Source organism: Rhinolophus hipposideros (assembly GCF_964194185.1).
Source record: "Rhinolophus hipposideros genome assembly, chromosome: 5".
Taxonomy (NCBI): domain Eukaryota; kingdom Metazoa; phylum Chordata; class Mammalia; order Chiroptera; family Rhinolophidae; genus Rhinolophus; species Rhinolophus hipposideros.
The window spans coordinates 58,499,451-58,523,200 of NC_138051.1; the positions used below are offsets into that span (position 1 = coordinate 58,499,451).

The 23,750-nt window shown below is 38.7% G+C and overlaps 1 protein-coding gene across 6 annotated transcripts in view; it reads right to left on the reverse strand.

Annotated features, from left to right (window-relative positions):
- Window positions 1-23,750, reverse strand: part of AAGAB (alpha and gamma adaptin binding protein) — a 42,058-nt gene that overhangs the window by 10,870 nt on the left and 7,438 nt on the right. For 4 of the 6 annotated variants that reach the window (XM_081047431.1, XM_081047432.1, XM_081047436.1 and 1 more), the window contains exons 2-5: window positions 18,416-18,606; window positions 18,130-18,226; window positions 17,709-17,798; window positions 14,776-14,859 (exon numbers count right to left, since the gene is read on the reverse strand). In XM_081047431.1, coding sequence (XP_080903557.1) covers window positions 14,776-14,859; window positions 17,709-17,798; window positions 18,130-18,226; window positions 18,416-18,606 — 462 coding nt within the window. Of the gene's footprint in view, window positions 1-14,775; window positions 14,860-17,708; window positions 17,799-18,129; window positions 18,227-18,415; window positions 18,607-22,871; window positions 22,951-23,750 lie in introns of those variants that run through there. The other 2 variants (XM_081047434.1, XM_081047435.1) reach the window with 1 other exon arrangement.

Genomic DNA, 23,750 nt, shown 5'->3' on the forward strand with positions numbered 1-23,750 from the left:
TGTAAAATAAGAGGTTTGCTATATGTGGTTGTTAAACTCCAGTCTGCTTTAGAAATTTGTGATTTTATAAAGAGGCATTCTTTATTCTCTCTTGACAGTATTTGAATTAGCTGGACTTAGATGTTTTTTAAAATTACTTACTAGAGAGAAAAAAAAGAAAGAACCTTAAATTTCAGAATCCTTTTAAGGTTCACAGATGACTGAGTTTATTATAATCAGGTTTCAGGCTAATTATAATTTTTTTGTTCAGTATTTTCTTATAAACAATGGAGGATTTAGTCAACTAACAAGAGAGTTCACTATGTTCTCCAGCTTATGTTTTAAGGAAGTTAGAAACAAAGTTTTCACAATTAGAAAAACAATTCATTTTTGTTTATCCAAAGCCAATTGCTTGCACATTGCTCAAAAATCTTGGATTTTGTTTTTTACATTTACAATTTTAAAGAAACTCTCGGTTTTGCTTAGTTCGATTTTTAGCAAAATTATGTCTGTGTGCACCCACTGTAAAACTATTCTTCTTATAGAAAAGCATTACATAAAAAATCTTTTCTTGTTTGCCAGATTTTTCTCCCCAGGATTCAGGGCATGGAAATGTCTTCCCTATTAAGAAGGATTTATTCTTTTAGCAGGTAGTTATTGAAACTGGCTTTAGCACCTCTGGTTTTATTGATGCCACAAAATACTAAACTAGGAAGGAATAAAGGAATCGACCTACTCAACTGATTCTTCTGGAACTTCAGAGCTGCAGAAAGGGGAAGTTGTTAAGTGATATAAAATACATTATTCTGGAAGGCAGAGTAAGTATATTACATTCTGGTTCTAAAAACATCTGATTTAGTTTCAGTATACTAGTAAATTGGCACCAGCGGAATAATAGATAAAGATGATAGTATCATGAAAAAAAAATCCAGTGGTGCTGGTCATTAGCACAGAATTCTTTCAGCAAGCGTCAGAAACAAAACTACTGCCTCTAGAATAAAGATTAGAAGTGGGAACTTCTCAAGCCTTGGGGAAGAGCTTTTATTTATTTATTTTTAGTAAGTTTCAAGAAAACTTGAAGTATATGAAATTATGTGGGTATCTCTTTACAAATCTAAAGGCACATTGTTATGTTAGAAACATTCCACATGGCAATTTTGACATACATTTAGAGAAGTAAAAACCTAGGTAGAAAGGGAAGTTTTAGTATGGGGGGGAAGGGAAAGTCATTCTTAGAAAAGTATTTTTTTCCTTCTAATTTTTCTGCTCTTCTCCATTATTTTATCAAGGCAACGTGATAAGCATATGAATTTGGAGATAAATAAAGACATGGATTTGAATGCTAGTCCTACTACTTACTGTGTGGCCTTATACAAATGAGGCCGTTTCTGTACCTGTTTCCACATCTATGTAGAGGGTATAACAACACTTAATTTGCAGAATTATTGTAAGGGTTAAAAATAATAATAGCTAACATTTACTGAGTGCTGACTATATACAACGGAACATTCTCATACTAAACATACAATGCTGCTTTCATTCTCACAACCAAAAGATGCCTTCTATACACAAATACACACACATAGAAATCAACATTTAGCTGCTTTATTTTATTGTCTTCTTTTACAGAAGATTTATTTTATTATTCTTTTTTTTTTAGAGTAAACTAGAGATCAAGAACTTGTCCAAAGTCACATAGCTAACCTGAATATGAAAAGCAGAACTCTGATTCTAAATCCCCAACTCTTTCCATTAAGCCCTGAGGTAACATGTAAAGAGTAAAAGTTGAGACAGTCAATGCTTAATATAGAAATACTGGATATGAGACAAACTTGGGACAAATGCAGAAAGATGTCTTTTTATTCACGTACAGTTCTCTTTTGCCCGTAACCCTTCATTATGTTACTACTTTAAACTGAATTCAACAGAACTAAGCTAAACAGCTCAGGACTGAATAATTAATCATAAACTATTTTAACGCTTCTCATTAACTAATCCCTGCCCAGCCCTATAACTCCTGAAGGCATTAGTCTCATAAAACTAGTGGCAGACAGGGGGTTAGGCACTGCTGTCTCCCAAGTACCTGTAAACAAGGGTTTCTCAATCTCAGCATTCCTGACATATTGACATTTGAGGCTTCTGTGTGTGTGTGGGGGTGGGTGGGTAGGCGAGTCCTGTGTATCCTCTCCATACCCACCAAACGCCGACAGCACTGCCAAATGTCTGGGGTGGGGGTGGAGACACAAAATCACCTCCAATTGAGAGCCATGGATACAGATGTACGAATTAGGACAGGACATTTTTGGTTCAAGTTCTCAGGGTTTAAGTCATTTCTCGAAAATATTTTTAATGAAAAAAGAGAAAAAATATTTAAAAGATTCCGTATTTCCTCCTGTTAGCATTATAAACATCTTCAGCCCCTACTCCGGGAAACTTCTATAGATGACTTCAGCTCTTAATCACTTCTCCCTCAGTGCCATTTGCTTTTGTTGTCTTTTCTAGTCAGTTAACCCTTTAGGGAATGTGCTAGTATAAATACTTGTCTGAAGTCTATCTGCCATCCTTAACTATGATAAATTCCCTGCAGACACAGACAATAGCTAAGGGTTGTTCGACCTTCCACGGCTCCCAGCATAGTGCTAAGCATACGTAGTGGGGACGCTGAATATCCGCTGACAGCCTTCTATGACTGTCAGACAGAGGCTGCAAGGATTAGCTAAACAGAGAAGTCTTTACTTCAAATTTACATATACTGCTCATAATATTAAGAATTTCCATGAACACACCCCCAAAATGCCTTAGATGACCTGTTATATATTTTCTGTGTTCATATTTCAACTTTTATTTCTTTAAAGCAGCAATTATTTGGCATCATCTTAAAGTTCAACTGTTCCCCATATTTTAAGTTTTCTTTACATCCCCTACTCTCCGCACAAAATATTTTCTTTTCCACCCATGTGATAAACATGACCAAACTTACCATAACCACAACTAAGGTATTTCAAGTTACACAGAGAAGCTGTACCTATTTTTGAAGGATATTTTTAAATCACACCATATTATTTACATAAAAACTTATTTAAGCAGTACTCCATCAGCAATGATGAAGTTTCACTAGTAGAAGGGAAACAAGCCTACAACTTTTCTAACACATTCCACTTCCTCTTGATAAATTGAAATGTTTTTGAAATCAAAAAAGAATTCGAACTTATTAATTCTTTTACTAAACTAGAGCTTGAAAGGGGTGAAACTTTGAAGTACATTATTCATAATAGCACTTATTTAGAAAAACAGGCTTAAGCACTGTATCTGGCGCCACCATTCACTCTGGATTCAGGAAAGTGAATCTGTGCTCTCGCTATGACACCTGGGACACCTGCTCAACAAGTCAACAACTGTTTCTGCCAAGCCTCGAACATATAATGAACCTGACCAGAAAGGAATCAGACAAGGTTTTTGCTCTTTTTCCTGATTGTAAACGATATGTTCATTGTAGAAAAATTAGGAAAATAGAAACAAGTACAAAGAAGAAAATTAAATCACCAAAGATGCCAATTAATCCTTTGGTGTATGTCCTCCTAGTCTTTTTTTCTATGCACGGCATGCATACACACGAATTCTTAGTAAACTGAGCTATACATCAGAATGAGTACTGTGTTTTCCAAAGTTCTTGTAAAGGAAAGCTTTACACTAATTCCAGTAATGCTCCCATTTTAGATGCTCCAGAGCCTGAAGCACAGTCTTGAAAACTCTCAAAGGAATGCTTAAAATCAAGTCAAAATATCATTCAGACCCGAGTGTGGGGAATAATGAGAACTAGGAAACAAGACTTTACCATGAAGAAAAAGATAACTTTTCTTATGTGGTTCATAACAGCCCTAAAAATAATTCCAAAGCAAGACTACCAGAAATGTTTTGCAGGGTGGCCCAGGCCTGCAGCACCTCCAGGATGACTAATCTGAAGAGATTTCCCACCATTCATTTGCTTATGGACAATTTGGGGCATGATTTCTTCAAACAAAGTCTCACCATTTTACTCACATATTTATTCCCTTCCAGCTTCTCTAATTTTTCACAATTCCCTCTTCCCCTTTTTCTCTTACAACGTAATTCCCGCCACCAAATTATGCCTTCTATCCACACAGACCGGAGCGGGGGAAGAATTATTTTATTTCTGACCACAACATTTACAGACAACTGTCAGAGGCTGCTCAATTTATTTCTTCAGTTCCACAATATTAGGCATGGGAATAAAAAGAGGAGCAACTTACCCTGCCTCAAGGAACTCAGTTCCATAGAATATAATGGTAATTGGACTCTATCCTACAGCTTAGGAAAAGGGTTCAGAGACATGCTGCCATCCACCAAAGATCACCCAGGTAGAGACAGACCCCACTAGAGAACCCTCTTCATTAACCATTCTTCCTCTCACTAATTTGATGTTTCATTTTCTATAACATGACATTCAAATTTTTATTTAATCAATATTTTTACTCTTTCTGCTTAACAAAATGTTCTTATTACAGGCTATAGCCATTATTGATACTTTGTCAGGAAAGTAGCCCAGGTAGCCAGACAGATCTTGTGTTTTTGGTACTCATTTCTTGCCACTGCTCTGTATAACAGTTGCAAATGATTCCTTAGACTGTAATCTGGGATTTCTGACATGGCATCTTGTTACCAAGTAAATTCAGGGGAATACACATTAACAGATGATCAATTCTTTTAATTTATAATGGGAAAACATGGAAAACTACCATATGAAAGAACTGTTGTTTCTACTATTACAATTCCACTTAATCTTGACCCACCTGCATCACTGGAGATTAAACTATTAATAGATGAACACTCTCAGGGCTTTTGAAAGCCAGTCTCTACAATTATTGTTTACCACTGAGGGATCAAAGTCACAATTTTGTAATATTATTGTTTAGTCTAATCCTTCCTTAACTGATTAGAAACAATAAAAGATCACAGAATTTCCCTTCCTTGACCTTCACTCAGCAGTAGTTATTTGTAGAAAAACCCACTGAATACCCACGAGCCAGGAGTATAGACCAAACCACCCTCCACAGCCCTCATCAGTGCTCAGGTGACAAAGCCCAGCATGAGGTCCTTGGGGTAAATTAAACTGACACTTTATAAACAAGGGAACTGTGTATGCTGCCTTCCTATATGAAACAGTAAGTGACAACCTCATTTGAAAAACAAAAACAACTCAACAGGCTTCAACTAACCATCTTTGCCCTTAAAACCAAGTCTTATTTAGCGAGTGCCTCGCAAGTTCAAGGCGCAGTACTGAGCATGATGCCTAGATTATCTAATGATAACAAAGCACTTTACAAATGGGACAGACAAATGGCAAGACAAGGCAATCTCAATGGAGACCAAAATGGTGGGGAGAATCAACTTTTAAAATCTGTCACATTTGGCATAAAGCACTGACTCACAGTTTCTCCTTTCATGATGATAATAAGGGGACATTATCAAATTATGTAAGATAGACCCAAATAGTAGTCCTCGGATCCATAAGCCCGGCTCAGACAGGGGCTGGAGGTGGGTAACTCAAGTAGGCAGCTGAGATTTTAGCCACATCTGTTGAGCCACAGTCAGACTTTTAGGTCAAAGAAATGTAAGGCAAGATAGCATAGGAAGGGTTACACAGTGAGCAAACTGGTGTGGATGGAGACATCTAAAAAGCACAGCTCAATTGCAAAGGCAGTCCTAACCACTTCATTTCCTGGACCATCTTAATGTCACATCTTTAATGCATATAGTGGAAACTCTAACTTCCCTAGAATTTGACCTTTACGAAGAATACAATGATATCTGGGGATTTCCTCTAAGGCAGAGCTTAGTATATACAACCAGATCCAATGTTTCTCAATCATTTTCATCACGGCCCCTAAAGAAAAAACTTCTGTTTCCTTCTCTACTCATAACCAACACTTCTGACACCAGGGTGTGGGTTTTTCCACACCACACAATTCTCCAGTTCTCAGAGGACACCAACTGGGTGTCCTACAATTTAACTCAATTCTGTCACTAACGGCCCAGAGTTGGCACAGGCCCCCCAAGTTAAGGGCTCAGTCCTACAAGGCTACCCTCTCCCCCACTTCAGATACCAATAGCAAGTCTCAGGTTCTCACCTGTATTTCTGACCAACGGGCTATAAATTGGGGGTTCCCACAACTCCCTCCTCAAGTTTGATCATTTGACAGAACGGGCTCACAGAACTCAGGCAAACAGTTTACTTATTAGATTAGTTAGCAATTTATTATAAAAGAATATAACGCAGGAACAGCCAGATCTAAGAGATGCAAGGAGCAAGGGATCTGGGCGTGCTAGCCTCCCAGCACCTCAATGTGTTCACCGACCTGGAAACTCTCCAAACCCCATTGCTTAGGGTTTTATGGAGGTTCCATTAAGTAGGCATGACTGAATTAATCACCTTGGTGTTTAACTCAATCCCCAGCCCTTCTCCCCTCCCAGGAGATCAGGGGGGGGCAGCAGAAAATTTTAACCCCCTAATCACGTGGTTGGTTCCCCTAGCAACTGGGTCCCATCCTCAGAGGGGCTTGTTATTGAATAACAAAAGATGCTCCTTACACCTGTATTGCCCTGGAGCTGTTACAGGGGCCAGGGCAAAAACCAAATATTAATTTATTATGTTTCATTAGGAGTGCCAGGAACTGGAGACAAACTACCCCGTGGGCCTTTTTAGACATTTTTTTCCTAATCATGACATACCCTCCCCATTGAAATATTAATACCACAGACATACTGTATATATGTTTATACATTATATGTCTATCTGTGCTTTATACATGAAAAGAGTAATATTTTTTGTCCCCCCGTAGAATCAGTTTTCACCCCTTTGGCGGCAATAATGCTCTGTTAAGAATGCATGCTTTAATTTACAAAATAAGATATTGGTAAAGCCAATAATATAAAACTAGGTTATTATAAGTTAACCCAGAAGTTATGTCTCCTTATCAGAAAAATTTATAAATCTTGTGGATGAAAAAGGGGCCTGACACGCTCAGGCGAGGCCAGCATGGTGGGCCCTATAAACTCAGAGACTGAAATGAGACACACAGGACAGTCTGAACATAAAAATTCTTCCTAACTAGGGGTGGCTGGATGGCTCAGTTGGTTAGAGCACGAGCTCTGAACAACAGTGTTGCTGGTTCGATTCCCACATGGGCCAGTGAGCTGCACCCTCCACAACTAGATTGAAAACAGCGAGCTGCAGCTGAGCTGCTGGAGGGGCGGCTGAATGGCTCAGTTGGTTAGAGTGTGAGCTCTCAACAAGGCTGCCGGTTCAATTCCCGCGTGGGATGGTGGGCTGTGCCCCATGCAACTAAAGATTGAAAACAGCGACTGGACTTGGAGCTGAGCTGCGCCCTCCTCAACTAGATTGAAGGACAACGACTTGGAGCTGATGGGCCCTAGAGAACACACTGTCCCCCCGATATTCCCCAATAAAATGTATTTTAAAAAAATTCCTAACTAAAAGTGGGTCATGGCGGGTAGTCACATCTTGGGCTGGTAGCTTTCTTGACAAAAGTCAATCTTTACCTTAAATAAGCCTGTCTATTATCTTTTTGCATCTAAGATAACATACCCTTGGAACGTCAGAATAAACCTCTTTTTCTGGACCCTTCAGGGCACACCCACCGTACCACAGAAGCCCTCGTTGTTATCTTGTTCCCTGAACACCATCTCTATGTGCTGTGAATGTTAATTATTAACTATACTGTACCCACCAATATAAAAGAAATGTCTCTCTGTTTTACTTTTTATCCAGTCCCAGAGATTTCCCCACTTTGCTTTCTCCCACCCCCTTAACCTATCACTAATGGATTTCACGTAACCCTCCTTACATCTCCTCCTTTGATTCTAATGTATAAAATAAGCTGCAAAATTGCCATTCTCCAGAGCATTTTATTAATCCCTTGAGATTTTGCTTCCTGGCAATTGTTGTCAGTTTGGCTCAAATAAACTCATTAAAATTCTTTACAGGTTTAGACATTTCTTACGTTGACAATCTCTTTCTAGAATAATAATTTGCCTACAACTGCAGTACTATAACCTGTTTGCTTTTACAATGTGAAATTAAGTAACAAAAACACATTAACTGAGTACTTACTATGTACAAATAAGAGTCTTAACTCAACCTGAAGAGAATCTGTTAGGACTTTAAGCAAAATAATTTATTAAAATAAATTAAAATATCACTCAGAAGTAACATATATTTATTACATTAATTATCTAGGAGCCTTATCTGTACTTTGGATTAAATGCAAAACAACGAGGTAGAGTTCATATCAATACCATTTCAGACAGTCTTTTAAAAAGGATTTATTTAAAATGCAATAAGCAAAAAAGTCCAAAAGCTCAGATAAGATCATTACTTCTAGTCTGTCTCATTAAAATCTTACTCATGCCAGAACACCTACGCCTGAGGGGGTTCTGTAGGGAATGAACTCATCTGGCTCTGCCAATAATTTCCCATGCAGCCTGGGTAAATTATTTAATGGCTCTGTGTTCATTTCTCTAACCATTTCTCAGCCAATAATGTAAATCAACAAACTGTAATGGAAAAACACACAACACTCCTGGTCAGGAGACCTGCCCTCTGGTCCCACCTTAGCTACTGAGTCCCTGCGTGAATATGGGCAAGTCACCTCTCCTTCCTGAGGCCTCCTGTCCCCATCTGGAAAAGGAAGACGTCATTCCAGATGCACGCGTGGAGAATCTACGCTCTGAGGGCCTGCACCTGGCTAATTCACTTACACTAGCATACCAAACAAAACAATGCCCCTTATTAAATTCTATAAAATTCAAGACCATGTAATCTGAGTCAGCCCAGCCAGTACAAGACTTCATAAAAAAGATATTGCACAGAAAAATATTGGGAAGAAAAATGTAATTGCTCTCCAAGATAACAGTCTTAAAAGTTTAGGCCAAGTACCTTCCTAACCTGAATTAGGTCCAAGTGTCATTCATGAGTACTTGTAGCCCCCTTTTGAACCGTATCTATTTTATGCCTGGATCACCTTAATGTAGTACCCCATAAATTACCTCCTGCTAGTGTTCAACAGTGCCTTCGTTTCATTCGTAATTGGTAAACTCATTTTAAGCTTTAGGGTGTGTCCCTAAGTTATAGCAGTCTAGGATTTGGCAAGTGAAGTCCATATTTACCATATACATACCCTGTACAACAGATTCCAATTAAATCCCTTCTCAGCTTTGATTTTCCCAAACTTATTACATTAGACAATCTGCATTCTTCCCATCCCCCGATCACTTCGACTGCCCTGAGCTAATTTTTTTTCTAAATCCGTTGGAACTGTCTTCACCTCCTAGGAAGACTAGAAAGAAGAGTGATCAAAATGAAAGCCAGTAACAGGGAGAAGCAGAGAAAATATGTCATTGAAAGAAAAATTTCACCACTGTTTTCAGCTCCATGACAAAGAAAAATAAATATCCTTTCCCCAAACTACCAACAAAAAAAGATATTCTCTCTGCTGAGTATTAACAGGACAGTTCTCCGATTTTTCTAGGCAGTTCATTGCTTCTAGGACTGCTTCACAAAAGTACTGAGACACGTGTTATTTGAAGCATTCAAGCAAAAAGGGTGGAGGGTGACCCGCAAGGCTGCTGCAGAAGCCGTCCCTGTACTGGACAGAGCAGACTACCTCGGAGCTCCTAACAGTCTGCTATCCCAGTGCAGCTGAGAGATGGCATCGTCCTATCAAACAACTGGTAACACTACTTAAAGTGACTGCCAAGGGAGCCAGGCAAATATCTCCGGTGAGCCTGTGTAGCATACCTCCACAGCCCCAGAGGGTCTCACTTGAGAATCATTGGATTAAATTACTCCTAAAATCTCCTCTGAATATAAAAGCCTACTGATATCCTCATCCAGAATATCTTCATTTCAAGGCAAGAGTCTAAGACACTTTGCTACCGTCATTCAACCATTCCCCCTCATTTCTTCACAATTCTAATTACTGGCTCACTGTCATTTTCTCCAATACTACTTTTGTCTTTATTCTTAGCAAATTCAATACACATATAGATAACCCTTCCAACGATTTGACTCTCAATTCACTGAATTTCTGTTTACAAAGTGTTGCCTTCTACCCTACTTCAGCCATGTATTCCATGGTCAAACCCTAAGACCTTATTATTACCAATAACTACAATCCCTCCATAATCTCGGTTTCAAGCATTCCACGCTCTGACCGTCACCTATCTTTCCAGCTCCCTCCCTCACTACAGTATCTCAACCCAACTATCCTTCAACTCCACTGGGACCTCAAAACTAACACCTTTTCACTGAAGCTCTCCCCACTGATTTTCTCTCTCCCTTTCTTACCCAGCTTAAATTCCATGGTCAATCATTACAATTATTCTCTTACGTACACTCTAATCCCTTGCCTCTCTCTTGCTATGATATCCTTGCTTGGTAAAAGCAAAACTGATTACTCCATGCCTGCACCCATACAGCTTAACATAGCTGGGGGAAAACACACACACACACATACACCCCAGTTTGGTGCCTGGCTTCACTTTGAATTTATCATAGCAAATCTCAGGGGAGCCCCTTCATGCTCTCTGGGAATCATACTCCACTTGCATCTCCAGGTTCATATGTTCTCTCTCTCTCTCCTACATGACTTTCACATTTTCTTCTCTTTCCTCAAATCCTAACACTACCTCCTTTTGCCCTCTCGGTTGATAATTTGACTCCCTATTTCACTGAGAAAACTGAAGCAACCAGGAGAAACTTCCAGATTTTAGTGCCACATCTCTCTAACCAGCAACATTTGCACCCATGTACTCCCTTCCCACCTCTTTCCACAGATTTACTTTCCTCCCCCTGTACAACGCACTCCATCTCACCTATTCAAATCACTCCAGCAATTCTTTGCTCTTGCTCCTGCTTCATCAGTTTTTCCACTCTCTACTAGGTCTTTTCCTTCAGCCTACAAACATGCTGCTCTTATTCTCATCAAATCAATCAATCAATCAATCAATCAATCAATCAATCAATCAATCTCAATCACACTCTTCTCACTAGCTCCCAACTATTTCTTTGCTACTTTTTCTTGCAAAATTTTTCAGAAGAGTTGTTTATAGTCACCATCTCCAATTTCTCTCCTCCCACTCGCTCTTAAACCTACTACACTGAAACTGCTCTCTTTAGAGTCCCTGATGACCTCCACATTGCTAACCCAAAGGTCAATTCTCGGTTCTCATCTTACTTGACCTATCACAAGCATCTGGCATCACTGATACTCCTCCCATCTCGACAATACTCCACTTTTGTTTGCAAAGCTCTACCTGCTTGGTTTTCCTACCTCACTGATCATTCTTTCTCAGTCTCCTTTGCTGGGTCCTTCTCTTGTCCCTGTCCTCTGATGTTGGCATGTCCCTGGGCTGAGTCCTTGGGCCTCTTTATTTACTACACTTACTCCCTTGGTGATCTCATCCAGGCTAAAGATTTAAATACTATGCATAGGCCAAACTCCACACATCTCTCCTGCTGGCTACTTAACATCTCCACATGGAATTCTAGCAGCCATCTCAAAGTTAACAGGTCCTAACGGATATTTCTTACATTAAGAATGATACGTTCTTGGAATAACCCAACTACTAGGTCATGATATATCCTTTTCTATGTATCTCTGGGTTACGATCACTAATATGTTGATTAAAATCACGGTATCTACATTCACAAATGAGATAGCCTCTAATCATTTTCTTTACTGATACTATGTTTAGGAGTTTGGATCATGTTCAGCTAGCCTTAAAATGAATTAGGTATGTATGCTACTTCTCTTCTTATTCTCAAATGTATTCCTTCATTAAATAACTGGCTGAATTTCCTGTTTGTTTGTTTTTTTTAAAAAAGAATACCTCTAATATCTTTCTTTACTTTGTCAACCAACTTTTTGATTAAAAAAAGAAGTTTTTTGGGTTTAAAAAGCTTTGAGCGGTGATAGCTGCACAACAATGTGAATGTTCTTAATACTTCTGGAACTGCACACTTAAAAATGATTAAAGTGTTAAATATTATGCTACGTATATTTAATCACAATTTTTAAAAAGGAAGAGAAAATTGAAAGGAGAGAAAGAGCAAAGGAGGGTGGAAACGAAAGAGAAAAAGTAGAGAAGATGGAGAGACCCTTTAAAATAAGTAACCAGTCTGAGTACGTGCTGGTAGACAGCATTCAAGAAAAGCCTGCGGAGAGAAAGGTGCAGTTCACCGGGCCCGCATACAGGCCACCAGCAAAGCCAGGTTCTGCAAAGAGCACGGAGGCAGGTCGCCCTGGGAGAGTAATAGGACCCACCGTATATTCAAAGAGCTTTGTCTCTAAGATGTGGGGCTAGAGACCCATGTCCATCACGCTTCCTAGGACCTGGGCTGCATCCAACTGACACTTAGATACTTCGGTATCTAAGGCTCCTCCTAGAAAGCAGATAATTAGGTTTCCTTCATACCACATAGGCCAGGATCCTCTTAAACATGGAATTAAGCTAATGGCAATATTTTGGTTTTGGGGTGATGGCAAACCAATGTACCAACACTGTCGAAAAAGAAGACAGCAAAGATACTCCAGGGCAAAGAGCCATGAAAAATCCAGTGTGCCTTGTCACTTTGCAGAATGGCATGTTTTCAGAAAATACCTTTGATCATAATTCCAAAGTAATAAAATGTGTTCAGTCCAAACTCTAAATTTACAGCCACAAATATAAATTACAAGGCAGTACTTCTTTAATGTAGCAACTTGGGAGGCAGATGTTTCAAAAAGTGATTGAAGCCAAATAAGCTTTTCTGAAAATAGTTCTCATAAATATCATAAGCATCGCTGAATAAAATTTTATTCCAAATCGATTCAGTTTATGTACCATACCTTAAACGTATTTTTATAGTGAAGATATGGTCTCACTATGATAAATGCTCAACAAGGATTTGCTGAATAAATGAATATGAAAGACCAAGCCTCAATTTGAGTTTGAGTTTGTTTTGGTAGCAGGAAGATGACAACAGAGGCTAAAATGTCCTTAATTTTTCTAGATCTATCAGAGTCTCATTCCAAATGCTACTGCAATAAAATAGTATCTCATATCTTTGCAATTCAATGCAACAGATACATTACATATCCTCTAGAAAGAATAAAGTGGGAAGGAGGAAGGAATACCTTACTATGCCAGAAGGAGCCCGTGAATGATCACACGGTTTATAACAGATCTAAGGCAAACTAAAGCACGCAGTCTCACTTAACACTCAAGGGTTGACCAAAAACAGATGAAATATTTTACATCTATAAAACCAATCTGCCACTTGCCCCTTTATCTCAGGGAAGACTGGGTTAGCTCACTATAAATATGATTTTTCTTATTCCGGTCTATAGTGTTTCACCTAGCATAGCATAAATGTTGAGGCTCCAAGAGCTACAAGAGAGAAAAACACTCCTCAGCCAGTAGTTCCTAAAGGACTTTGTTATGGGTTGAATTGTATCCCCGCAAAATTCATTTGGTGAAGTTCTAACCCCCGACACTTCAGAAGGTGACCTTCGTTAGAAATATGGTCATTACAGACGTAATTAGTGAAGATGAAGTCATTCTGGAGTTGGGTGGGCCCTTAATTCAATAAGACTATGGTCTTTATATAAAGAAGAAATTTGGACATAGTACACAGGAAGAATGCCACGTGAAGACTGGAGTTATGCTGCCACGAGCTCAAGAACTACCAGAAGCTAAACGAGAGACCTGGAACAGATCCTTCCCTCACTTTCAGAGGGACCATGGCCCTGCTGACACCTTGATTTTGGATTTCTGGCATCTGGAACTGTGAGACAATAAATACCTGTTGTTCTAAGCCATCCAATTTGTGGTACTTTGTTACTGCGACCAGAGGCGCATGTGCACTAACTAGCCTACCAGCTTCATACTGTAGCTGAGATCCAGCTTTCCGCCCCTGGCCAGGGCCACCATGTGAGACCGGGCCCCAACAACTCACTCGTGCAACAGCTGCCTGGTCTCCCTGACTCCAGACCTGCATACCCACCTGCATACCACCATGATACTAATCCTTCAAAGATGCCAACTTCTTTGCATCACTCTCTTGTTAAAAAATCTCTAGTGATTCACCAGTTCCTACCGTTAAAAAGCCAGATTCTTCTGCCTAGCATTCAGATCTTCTCTCTTCTAAGCTAGCTCCAATTGCTAGGTGAGATTCCACTAGCGACCCTAGACTATATAGCCATTATCATTGATGCCATCCTTCCTCCCCTGCTTGTCACTTTCCCCCTTCACCAATCGCAAGGCTACTGTCAAGACCCGCTTTCTCCTTGAAGCTCTCTCTGTATCCTCCAGCCCTGGAATTTACTGCTTCTCTCAGTCATTCTGCACCATCTCAGGCAGCTTTGCATGGGGACCTAGCATTTGCAAATTGCACACTTTGATTCCACAGGTGGACTATGAGCTCCTTAAAGAGAGGGTCATGCTTTACAATATTGGGGGTACTCCTCAAAGACAAAGACAATGCTAGGTATTATCACAGGTAAGCTCTAAATTCTTACTGAATTAACTAATAAACATATAGTAAAAATTCTTAGAGATACTACTTTTGGCTCTTGCTTCAACTGGGGTTTTAAAATGGACCAAATCTACGGATTTCATATAATCCTAATGGTTCCACATATATCCGATTAATTTAAAACTTACAAGGCCCAGGAAGAAAAACCTCCTTAGGACTTTTAATTCCAAGTTACTTACCATTCTTCATCACTACATTGGACCAGACATTGGCATTCAAGGCTTGAACAATTCGCTTTACTCCTGTAGATTCTGGAAAGTCATCTAATCAGGGAGGTAAAATAGATATGTATTTACATATTCACTTATACATACACGGACATACATGCATGTGTGTATATATATCCCCCAAGCCGTATTTTTAAATAACTGTGGCTTAATTATTTTGCTCATTTAGTTGTTACTTCACATTATAACTTATGTAATACGGAAAAAAATAAAGCAAATACAGAGCTTAGAGCTCCTGATAAGAATATTATAGAAACTAAAACAATGACAAAAACAAACAATATGATAAGCTTATACGTATAACATCATCCCCATTGCTTCGCCAATGGCACCGTGTTTCCCCGAAAATAAGACCCAACCGGAAAATAAGCCCTCGCATGATTTTTCAGGATGACATCCCCTGAACATAAGCACTCATGAGTCTTTTGGAGGAAAAATTAATGTAAGACCTGGTCTTACTTTTGGGGAAACACGGCATCTACTCATATTCTCCTGAAAATGCTAGTTTGTATTAATTATACAATCCTGGGAGAGTACATTGTTTATAAGAGATATCTGGAGAAGAACTTCTTAATCAGAGAAAGACAGTTTAAAAGTGAGAAAAGAAATTATCATAACCAGGGTGTAAGAGAGAGGATAAGCACACTAAAAAACAAACCCAACAACTTAGTTTACTTAGTCTAGTATTGGTATTGCCCTGCTTCTGGAATTTCTTCGATATTACTCTAAACGACAGGGTGTTCATCCATTAGCAAACCAGTAATACAGTGGTATTCTTAGCTACACTGGAGGTATGAATGTGTATAAAGGAAATGGAGATCCCTCAGATAATGATTATTATAAGACTGCATGTGGCTGAAAGAGAAGTCTCTCTCCTATGAGTTTCTAGAGCACAGTCCACATAGAACCTGTCTCTATGTGGCCTGGCCTGTTCCTGCTCTTCTCAAAGAAAAGTGGGATGACACTACTCCGTGCACACCTCTCCCGGAGGAAAGATGCATTGGAACTGATGATTTATTTGTGTAACCTTCTCCTCTAGGCTGGATACTCCTTGAAGGCAGGAATCATGTCTTACTGCGTTCATTACCCCAGCTGCCTAACACAGTGCCTGGAAGACAGCAGAGCAGGCACTTAGTAACTGACAGACTGATGAATCATTTAAGGAATACCAGCCTACCAACTTAACAGAAACATGGTGAGGGTTAAATTGAAAATACCCTACAAAAATGAATTTATCCTCATTAATGTTTAAGTGAAGAAATAAAAGCCATGTTTATCTTAACTATGAATGATTCAATTCTTGAACGATACTAATACTTCAAATGACATAACCAGGAACCAAAAATATGATCTGAAATAAAGAGCCAATAAGATGAAATTTTATACAAACAAGCATAAAGTCTCAAACTGATGTTTGAATAACATGCAAATAAACGATGAGGGTATATGGCTTGATAACTGTATTAAAAAATTCTAGGCAGATTTTAGTTACATTACCTAAAGAGGATATGCCAAAAATCAATCTTAAGTTGAATTAATACAACAACATTGTTCAGACAAGGAACAAGGAGAAATGTAGTGGCATAAAGGAGCAGAGATTCCAAAATGAAAACAGATTTAAATAAATGCCTCAAATGTTGATGCTCAAGGACAACGGGAAGAAGAGAACATTCTAGTACCCCATATAAGTGATTGCACACACACACAAAACAGGGTACAAGTTTTAGGGGACCCAGAAAAACACAGAAGAAGGAACGGTACTTGTTAATTTTCAAAATTCTTAAAAAGGTACAGGGAGAAAAACCAGCCTTTTTACTTCAGTTTTGTCCTCTTCTTCTCTGGCAGGGTTTTATTCCCAAAGGTAACATTTTGGAAAAATTCTAAATAAGCCATGACATAGAAAGATATTTCTTAATTCCTTTAAAAAAATATGTTTTGTGTAATGATTACTTATACCCTATCTACGTAGGTTAATTTGTATTGGTTGCCCTGGCCTAAAATGTCTTTTGGAACAAGTGGCATCTTCTCAATGCCATGTCCCCACCAGCCCTCTAAATACAATTCCAGTATGTTTTCCATTTCTTCCCCATGAACAGTCGACATGTGAGAGTTCATGAAGCCAATTCATTCTTTGACATAATCTCTTCTGTCTCTGAACTACCACAGTAGCAATAATTTTTTATAATACTTACGATGTCCCACTTGGTAATTCAATTATTTGTATACATGTTTTATCTCTTGTAACAGACTATAACCTTTTGGTGGGCCAAAATCTGTCTTATCTTGGTAGATCCCATGGCAGCTAGCCTAGGTGTACTTGGAAGGAGTAAAGATGAGAAGACAAATGAGGGTGGGTAAATGACGAGGGGGGAAGAAATAGAAAGTCCAGATTGCAGCAGAAGGCAGTTAAGTGCAGAGCTACCCCAAGAGGGCATGCTGGGTCTGTTTTTGGTTTTAAATGTCCAAAAGATATACAAATAAGACTGATATACCCCCTATGGGAATTCAGTGTTAGGTTACTAGGAAGTCAAAATAAGTAACATAAACTTTACCTATTTATGAATATAGGTCAAACTCTCCTTTTTCCCGGTGGAGAATGGATAAGAGATTGGGGAAATGACTAAGATTAAGGTAGAAATCCTCTCACTTTATCCATAAGAAAAACACACAACATTTCAAAAACCCTAAAATGGATAGTGAAACCAAATGAATGGATTATTCCATTAAAGGTAAAGCCACATCAATGGATTCTGCACAAATCTCTTCAAACAGCTGGGAGGAAAAATTGTTTTTTAAATTTCCATGGGATTCTTCTTCCTTCCCTGAATTAAACAATCTCATATCTGAATCCAAATGCCATATTTTCTCCTACCATAAACACTTACCATCCTCTTCAGGTAACTCCTCTGGACTAAGTTCTACCAACTCAAAGCCATGTTTGATACACCATTCTTGAGCTTTTTGTCGGTTTACACCTAAAAAAATATGCAAAAAAATCTTTATATGTAAAAATAAAACATGAATACTGCTGCAATCCTCTCCACAAATTTCAATGTGTTTCCATTAATGTCAATGTTATTCTAAAGGTATCCAAAATAAAGCAATAGAAAGAAAACGATTTCTCAAACCCAAAGTGCCTATTCTTTAAAAAAAAAAAAGTAAATATTGCCAGATTCCAAAAAGAAATAGCTAAAAATATTTTGTAAAGTAATACAGTCACATGTGACGTACTATTCTAAGTTGAGGAATCCAATGTACTGTTTACCAAGCAATGGCAAACGTGTGTGTCCCATCCAGGTGTCTTACCAGTTTCGGATACTCTATCACAGACCAGGATCATCACCTCAGGTAACCAGGCTTCTGCCAGTGCAAGCCATGAGGAGACACTGTCAAGACCAGATTTCTAGGTGGAGGAAAAACAAACATACAGACAAAGCCAGAAAAAGAGACATTAAGAGAATTCACTCATAGAAAAGGCGGGGGGGGGGGGGGGTTGGGGGAGGATGGGGGGGGAGGGGGGGAGGGGGGGAGTCGGGGAAAGAAAGCCCAAGATAATGTCTTATTCAAGAGTCCATGGAAAACAAAATCTTACTTGTGTGCTGTCAAAGTAAACCACAAACGCTTGGACAGATTCTGCAATCTCTGCAGTGACAAGAAACTTGTTTGGCACCACACATAGATTGATATCCGCTGAATAGTATTTATTATCAATGGTCCAAGGATAAAATCTCACAGCATCACTAGCAGTCGCTTCCACAATAAGATCTTCTGTTCCAAGGATATCTAAATAAATGACACAACATCACTATGGCAAGTGCAAAACCAATATACACAGGATAATTTTCCCAATAAGATACTAGATTAATATGGTACTTTGGCTGCTTCCCTTCGTGCAAGGATTTCAAAGGGCCTCACATTTATCAGGGTGTTTGCTTCTCTGATCATTAGATTATAGAAGTAATGCTGACATAATATAACTCATTGGCTCTTTTCTTTAAGAACACAAAAAGTATTCTGACTAGATTTAGATAGTAGTAGAGAACAAAATAGTCATCTAACCAAACTCCTAGAAAAGAGCAAGTAGGAGAGACAGAATGACAGCTGTATTTGTTTTACTGCTTATGGACTTCATGGGAGATGGAAGATATAAGAATCCTAAAAAATGTGGGATTCTACCCATGCCCATACTATTCCGTATTTATTGCAAGCTAAGAGGAATATGGCATTAAGGCTAAACCATTAATAAAATGAAGAGTTACACACATTCCTTGGGCCAAATGCTTACACATTAATTCAACTAATAAAAGAATGGATACGGATAATGACTCTAATTCCATTTATGTTCAGATTCTTTGAAAGCCAACTCAAATTCTTGTTTGACAAAGACACTTCGGGCAAATTTTAAATGTATAATAGCCAAGCAAATTAAATGAGTTAGAATATAACTACATCTTTCAGAAACCCACATGCAGCATGGGTATAGCTAATGAAATTCTTACAGTATAAGCCAAGTCAATGATGAACAAAAATAGATGTGGTCACGGAGCCATCGAAGCATTCTGCTTCTATAATGTCATAAAATGTTTAGAACTGGAAGAGACATTAGAAATGGTTCTAACCTACTCCCCGTCTCTCATGCCTATACCCACAACCTCCATTTTACACAGATGTGGAAAATGAACTTAAATAAAATGACCTGCCACTAACTGGGTGATTGTAAGAATGTACAGCAAAATGGCCACAAACTCCTTTCAATGCATAATAAGATGAGCACGTAAAATATTTTTCAAACTCACAGTCAGGACACTGGAAGTAGAAATTAAAATTTAAATTCCAGAGCTAAAAATATGTATTTGTAACACTGCCATAGTTTTTGCTCAACAAGAAGACTTGGGAAAATTACTTAGTTCAAACCACTGCTAAGAATAATGTATAATCATATATAAAGTCTGTATGTGTATGTGTGCACGTGTGTCTTTTTCACTGGTAAACTTTCATCGTGTGGCTATTAGGAGGAATTGAACATGAAACTTCTTAAACAAACAAAAAAAATAAATTTAAAATGAATTGAAGACTTTACCTTTGAGGTAAGGCAGACTTTAAAACTAACTTTCTAAAATTTTCCACCAAAACCAGAATTATTAAATTAATAAAGGGTCTGTGCCAATATTTGCAACTCTTGAGTTTATCCAGCCTCTTTAAGAAAACAGCAGTTCTCTCTGCTTAATTTCTACCTAAAGTTATACTCTTTATTAATTATCAATCAATTCTATAGCAACCAGATACAATGTCCTCACGGAGCCTTCTGACAAGTTCAGGTAGGAAATAAGCAGGAAAAACACATAAGTTAGTAAAATCAAAGATTCTTTTTTCATCTGAATGTCTCACAGGAAAGAACACTCCTACATCAGTCTATGTTGCATTCAGAGTTAATACTCCCAACTCCAAGCAGGTGGCACAGCAATATGCCAATAAAAGCACATATGGAAGAAGGCAAACTAAAACAAGGATAGCAGCAAAAATGTAGAACCTGACTATTCTGAAAAGGTAGGAGGAGCCACCATATGGATCAGTCTTCATTCCTGGGTAATTTTTTAAAACAATGAATTCACTTTTTTTTTTTAAGAGGAATGCAGAAATAGCAAAATAATAAATTCACTCGTCAATGGGGAAAGTACAAGGACCATGGGACTAATACTTCTATTATCACCACAGTCAGTGGTAGTTCCTAAACTGGTTGTATTGTTAAAAACTGGAATAAAATTTGGGTTATGGCTCTTTTTCAAGACAGTGTCTTCACCTAACATGAAAAAATAAAATCAGTTAAAATGTATGGAGGATGGTTCATTGTATTCATGTTTAGAATACAAAAGAACAAACCAATGAGTGGTACTCAGAGCACTTAAAATTTCAATTTTATACTATCTTTGGTTATCAAATAACTAAGATATTTACTTAGCACACAGAAAGAAGCTATTTCTCTTTTCTCTACACCTCGAGAATAGAACCAATAAACCTAGATGAGAGAATAGAACCAACAAATTGGGAAAATAAATTTAAATTTCACCTTTCAATGTTTTAGTAGCTGGACTTTTTTTTTATTCTTTGTGCTACCTAAAACAATTTGATACCTCAATTTACTTATTTTTAACATTTTATATCTAAAGAGATACTTTCAGCAAGGCTGCATATGGACTTTATTATCACAGCTGTGCAATATTAGAACTAGACGGAGAATACTGAAGACTGCTTCATTCCAGTTCTCATCATCAGTATCATAATGCAGAGCTTAATTTAAAAAATGCAAATATCTACACTAAATACAGTTCTTCTCCCTCATCTTTTCTATTTGATTTCAAATGTTTAACAATTTCCCAAATTAAAATCAAAATCACTCCAACGCTTACGCACATGGCTAAGAGTTTCTGGAGATCAGCCAGTATATATTCACTCATTTCACAGATGATAAAACTGAAAGCCAGAAAAAAGAAGCCACCTTCTAAAAGGAGCAGAGCATAAAACAGAATTCAGGTCACCAGCATTCTTTCCTACTACACTGTGAAGCATTACACGTTATATTTAGCACCTGAGCCATATCGCACTCGAGGGTCTACTGGTCAGAAGTCTACAGTATCCTTTCCCCTTTTATGTAAACCAAAAATAAGAGTCAGAACGAGGCCACCAGAACACATGAGCCTGCAGCCCAATTACGCATCAGAAAACGGTCTATGGGTTTCAGGTATTTAGATGTCAAAAGTGAGTCATAGTGATCTCTTGTGTGTGTTTGGGGGGTGGGCGGGTTGCCAGACAGACTTCCTAGAAAAACCTGCAAAAGTCTCTCCTCTGCCCTTTATTAAGCTGAATTTGATGTAGTGGAGATGGTGCACAAACACAATCCCGAGCCGCTTCTCCCTCCTGGTGGATGTCAGCCTAGCTCGTTCCCACTGTTGGCAGCCACCTGGGGGAGCTGTAATACATCATTTTTTAAGAGATGAACATACTAGATGATTAATTGCTGGGTCTGTTACTACAAACTTGGTTTCACAGCTTAAAATAGTTAATTTGTAGTGTTTTCAGATGAGAGAAGTTAAATGTCAACCCAGATCCAGTAGCAAGTATAAACCTTTCCCTCAATTTTAAGTGCACGTATAAATCTCTTTCCCTGTTTGAGAAACTGTTTTACATAGCCACCAACTCTCCAGCAACTCCTGTTTACTTTCGCACTTCCTTGGTGAACTCATTTCCCCTAGAGTCCCACACGGCAAGTTAGTGAAAAAGAAAGATTCAAAGAGCTGAAGAAAGCTGTGTGCCAAGGAACATTTCAGTTCAGTGATCCAACACCTCCCCCTCCCACACAACTCCCGGTCTACGCTAATGTTCCTTCCCTCCGAGAAAGTGTACATTGGGCAAGAAAGGAGGCAGCTAGCTTTCTATGGTTCAGAATCAATAAGAGGTGATAATTCTCTTTAGCATGAATTAGGAAGCCAACTGAAGTTCCGAGGTAAATTCCCAAAACACAACAAATATCCTCTCCCCGACCCCACACACACGCACACACAAATACACACCACACACACACACACACACACACACATTACTCCTACCTACCCCCTCACCTATCCATCCCAGTCAAAAAGACAAAATAAGTGCATTTCAAACTAAGTACATTGATAGTTTTTGAATTACTCAAATCTCCTTTAGTAGAATTAAGGACACTTTTAATACCAGTAGAATTAATGTACACTTAACTAATGGCATTCTTTGTGAAGAAAAGTGGTCCAGTGGTTAAATCTTATACTCTATGCCCTGAGGAAAGTGACAGCTGCCACCTCAAATTAAGATGATCGTTCCAGAAATGAGCACTCTTCTGAGAACGGAGTTGGTTTTATTCTTTCTCACAGACTGAAACTGCCTCTACAAGCGAAGTATCATAACTTGAACCCCAGATATGAGTATGTTTCATGGTAACCCTCTTCTGGGACCCGAAGCTCCTCTCCCTTCCCTTTGTCATGGCACCGGAAAAGGCCAGGCCATAAAACAACACAGACCTGGAGTCAGACAGACTGGCATCTAAATGCTGGCCCTCTGTGAGAAGGACAAATTAATCCTCACGTCTCATTTCCTCACCTGCAAATGGGGACAGAAACACTTCTTGAAGATTAAGTGAAACAATGCCCAAGTACAGACACACAATAGGCCCTCAGTATACTCGGTTCCTCCTTCCCAGCTCAGTTTCTTGCATTTGTGACAACACTACTGCCAGGAGAGTAGGCCAGAGGTGCACTGAGGAGTTAGTAAGACACATTACAATTAGGAAATAGCCACCTCCTTTGAGCTGCTCTGGCCCCTCCCTTCCAAAAATATGCCTTCTAATATTTTTCTTTTCCATTGTTAAGGCATAAACCGAGACAGGAGAGAAAGCAATTAGGAAAATTATAGGAGGCAGCAGAGTCTGGCGTCAGTTGAAGGGGAAAGTAGCCATTATGAAAGCAAAAAATGGAGCAAAACGTAATTTGGGGAAAAAATTTGAAAGCCAGAGTTTTCATTAAAACCAGCAAGGATAAGCAAAGAGAGACTTTCACAAATCACAATGGTTCCATATTGTTGCAGCCAGTTAGAATTCCATGGCCACAATTTCATGAGAATGTCATTCAAGATGGGTGCTGCTCTGGCAAAGACTTCGTGGCAGTTATTAACTAACAGATTACTCCCCGAGGACTAGTAGCTGCTACTGCTGCAAAGGAACCTGTGCCATTTAAAAGTTAAAACTGTAATGTTAAAGTTGGGACTTTACACAGACAAATGTCGGGAAATTCCCATCTGTGACTCTCTGAGCAAGCATCCTCCAGCCTCCTGGTGTGAGTACAGTAGCTAAGTTTTGGGAGACTCACAAGTTATACGTGGATTTTTGACTGTGTGGGGGATCA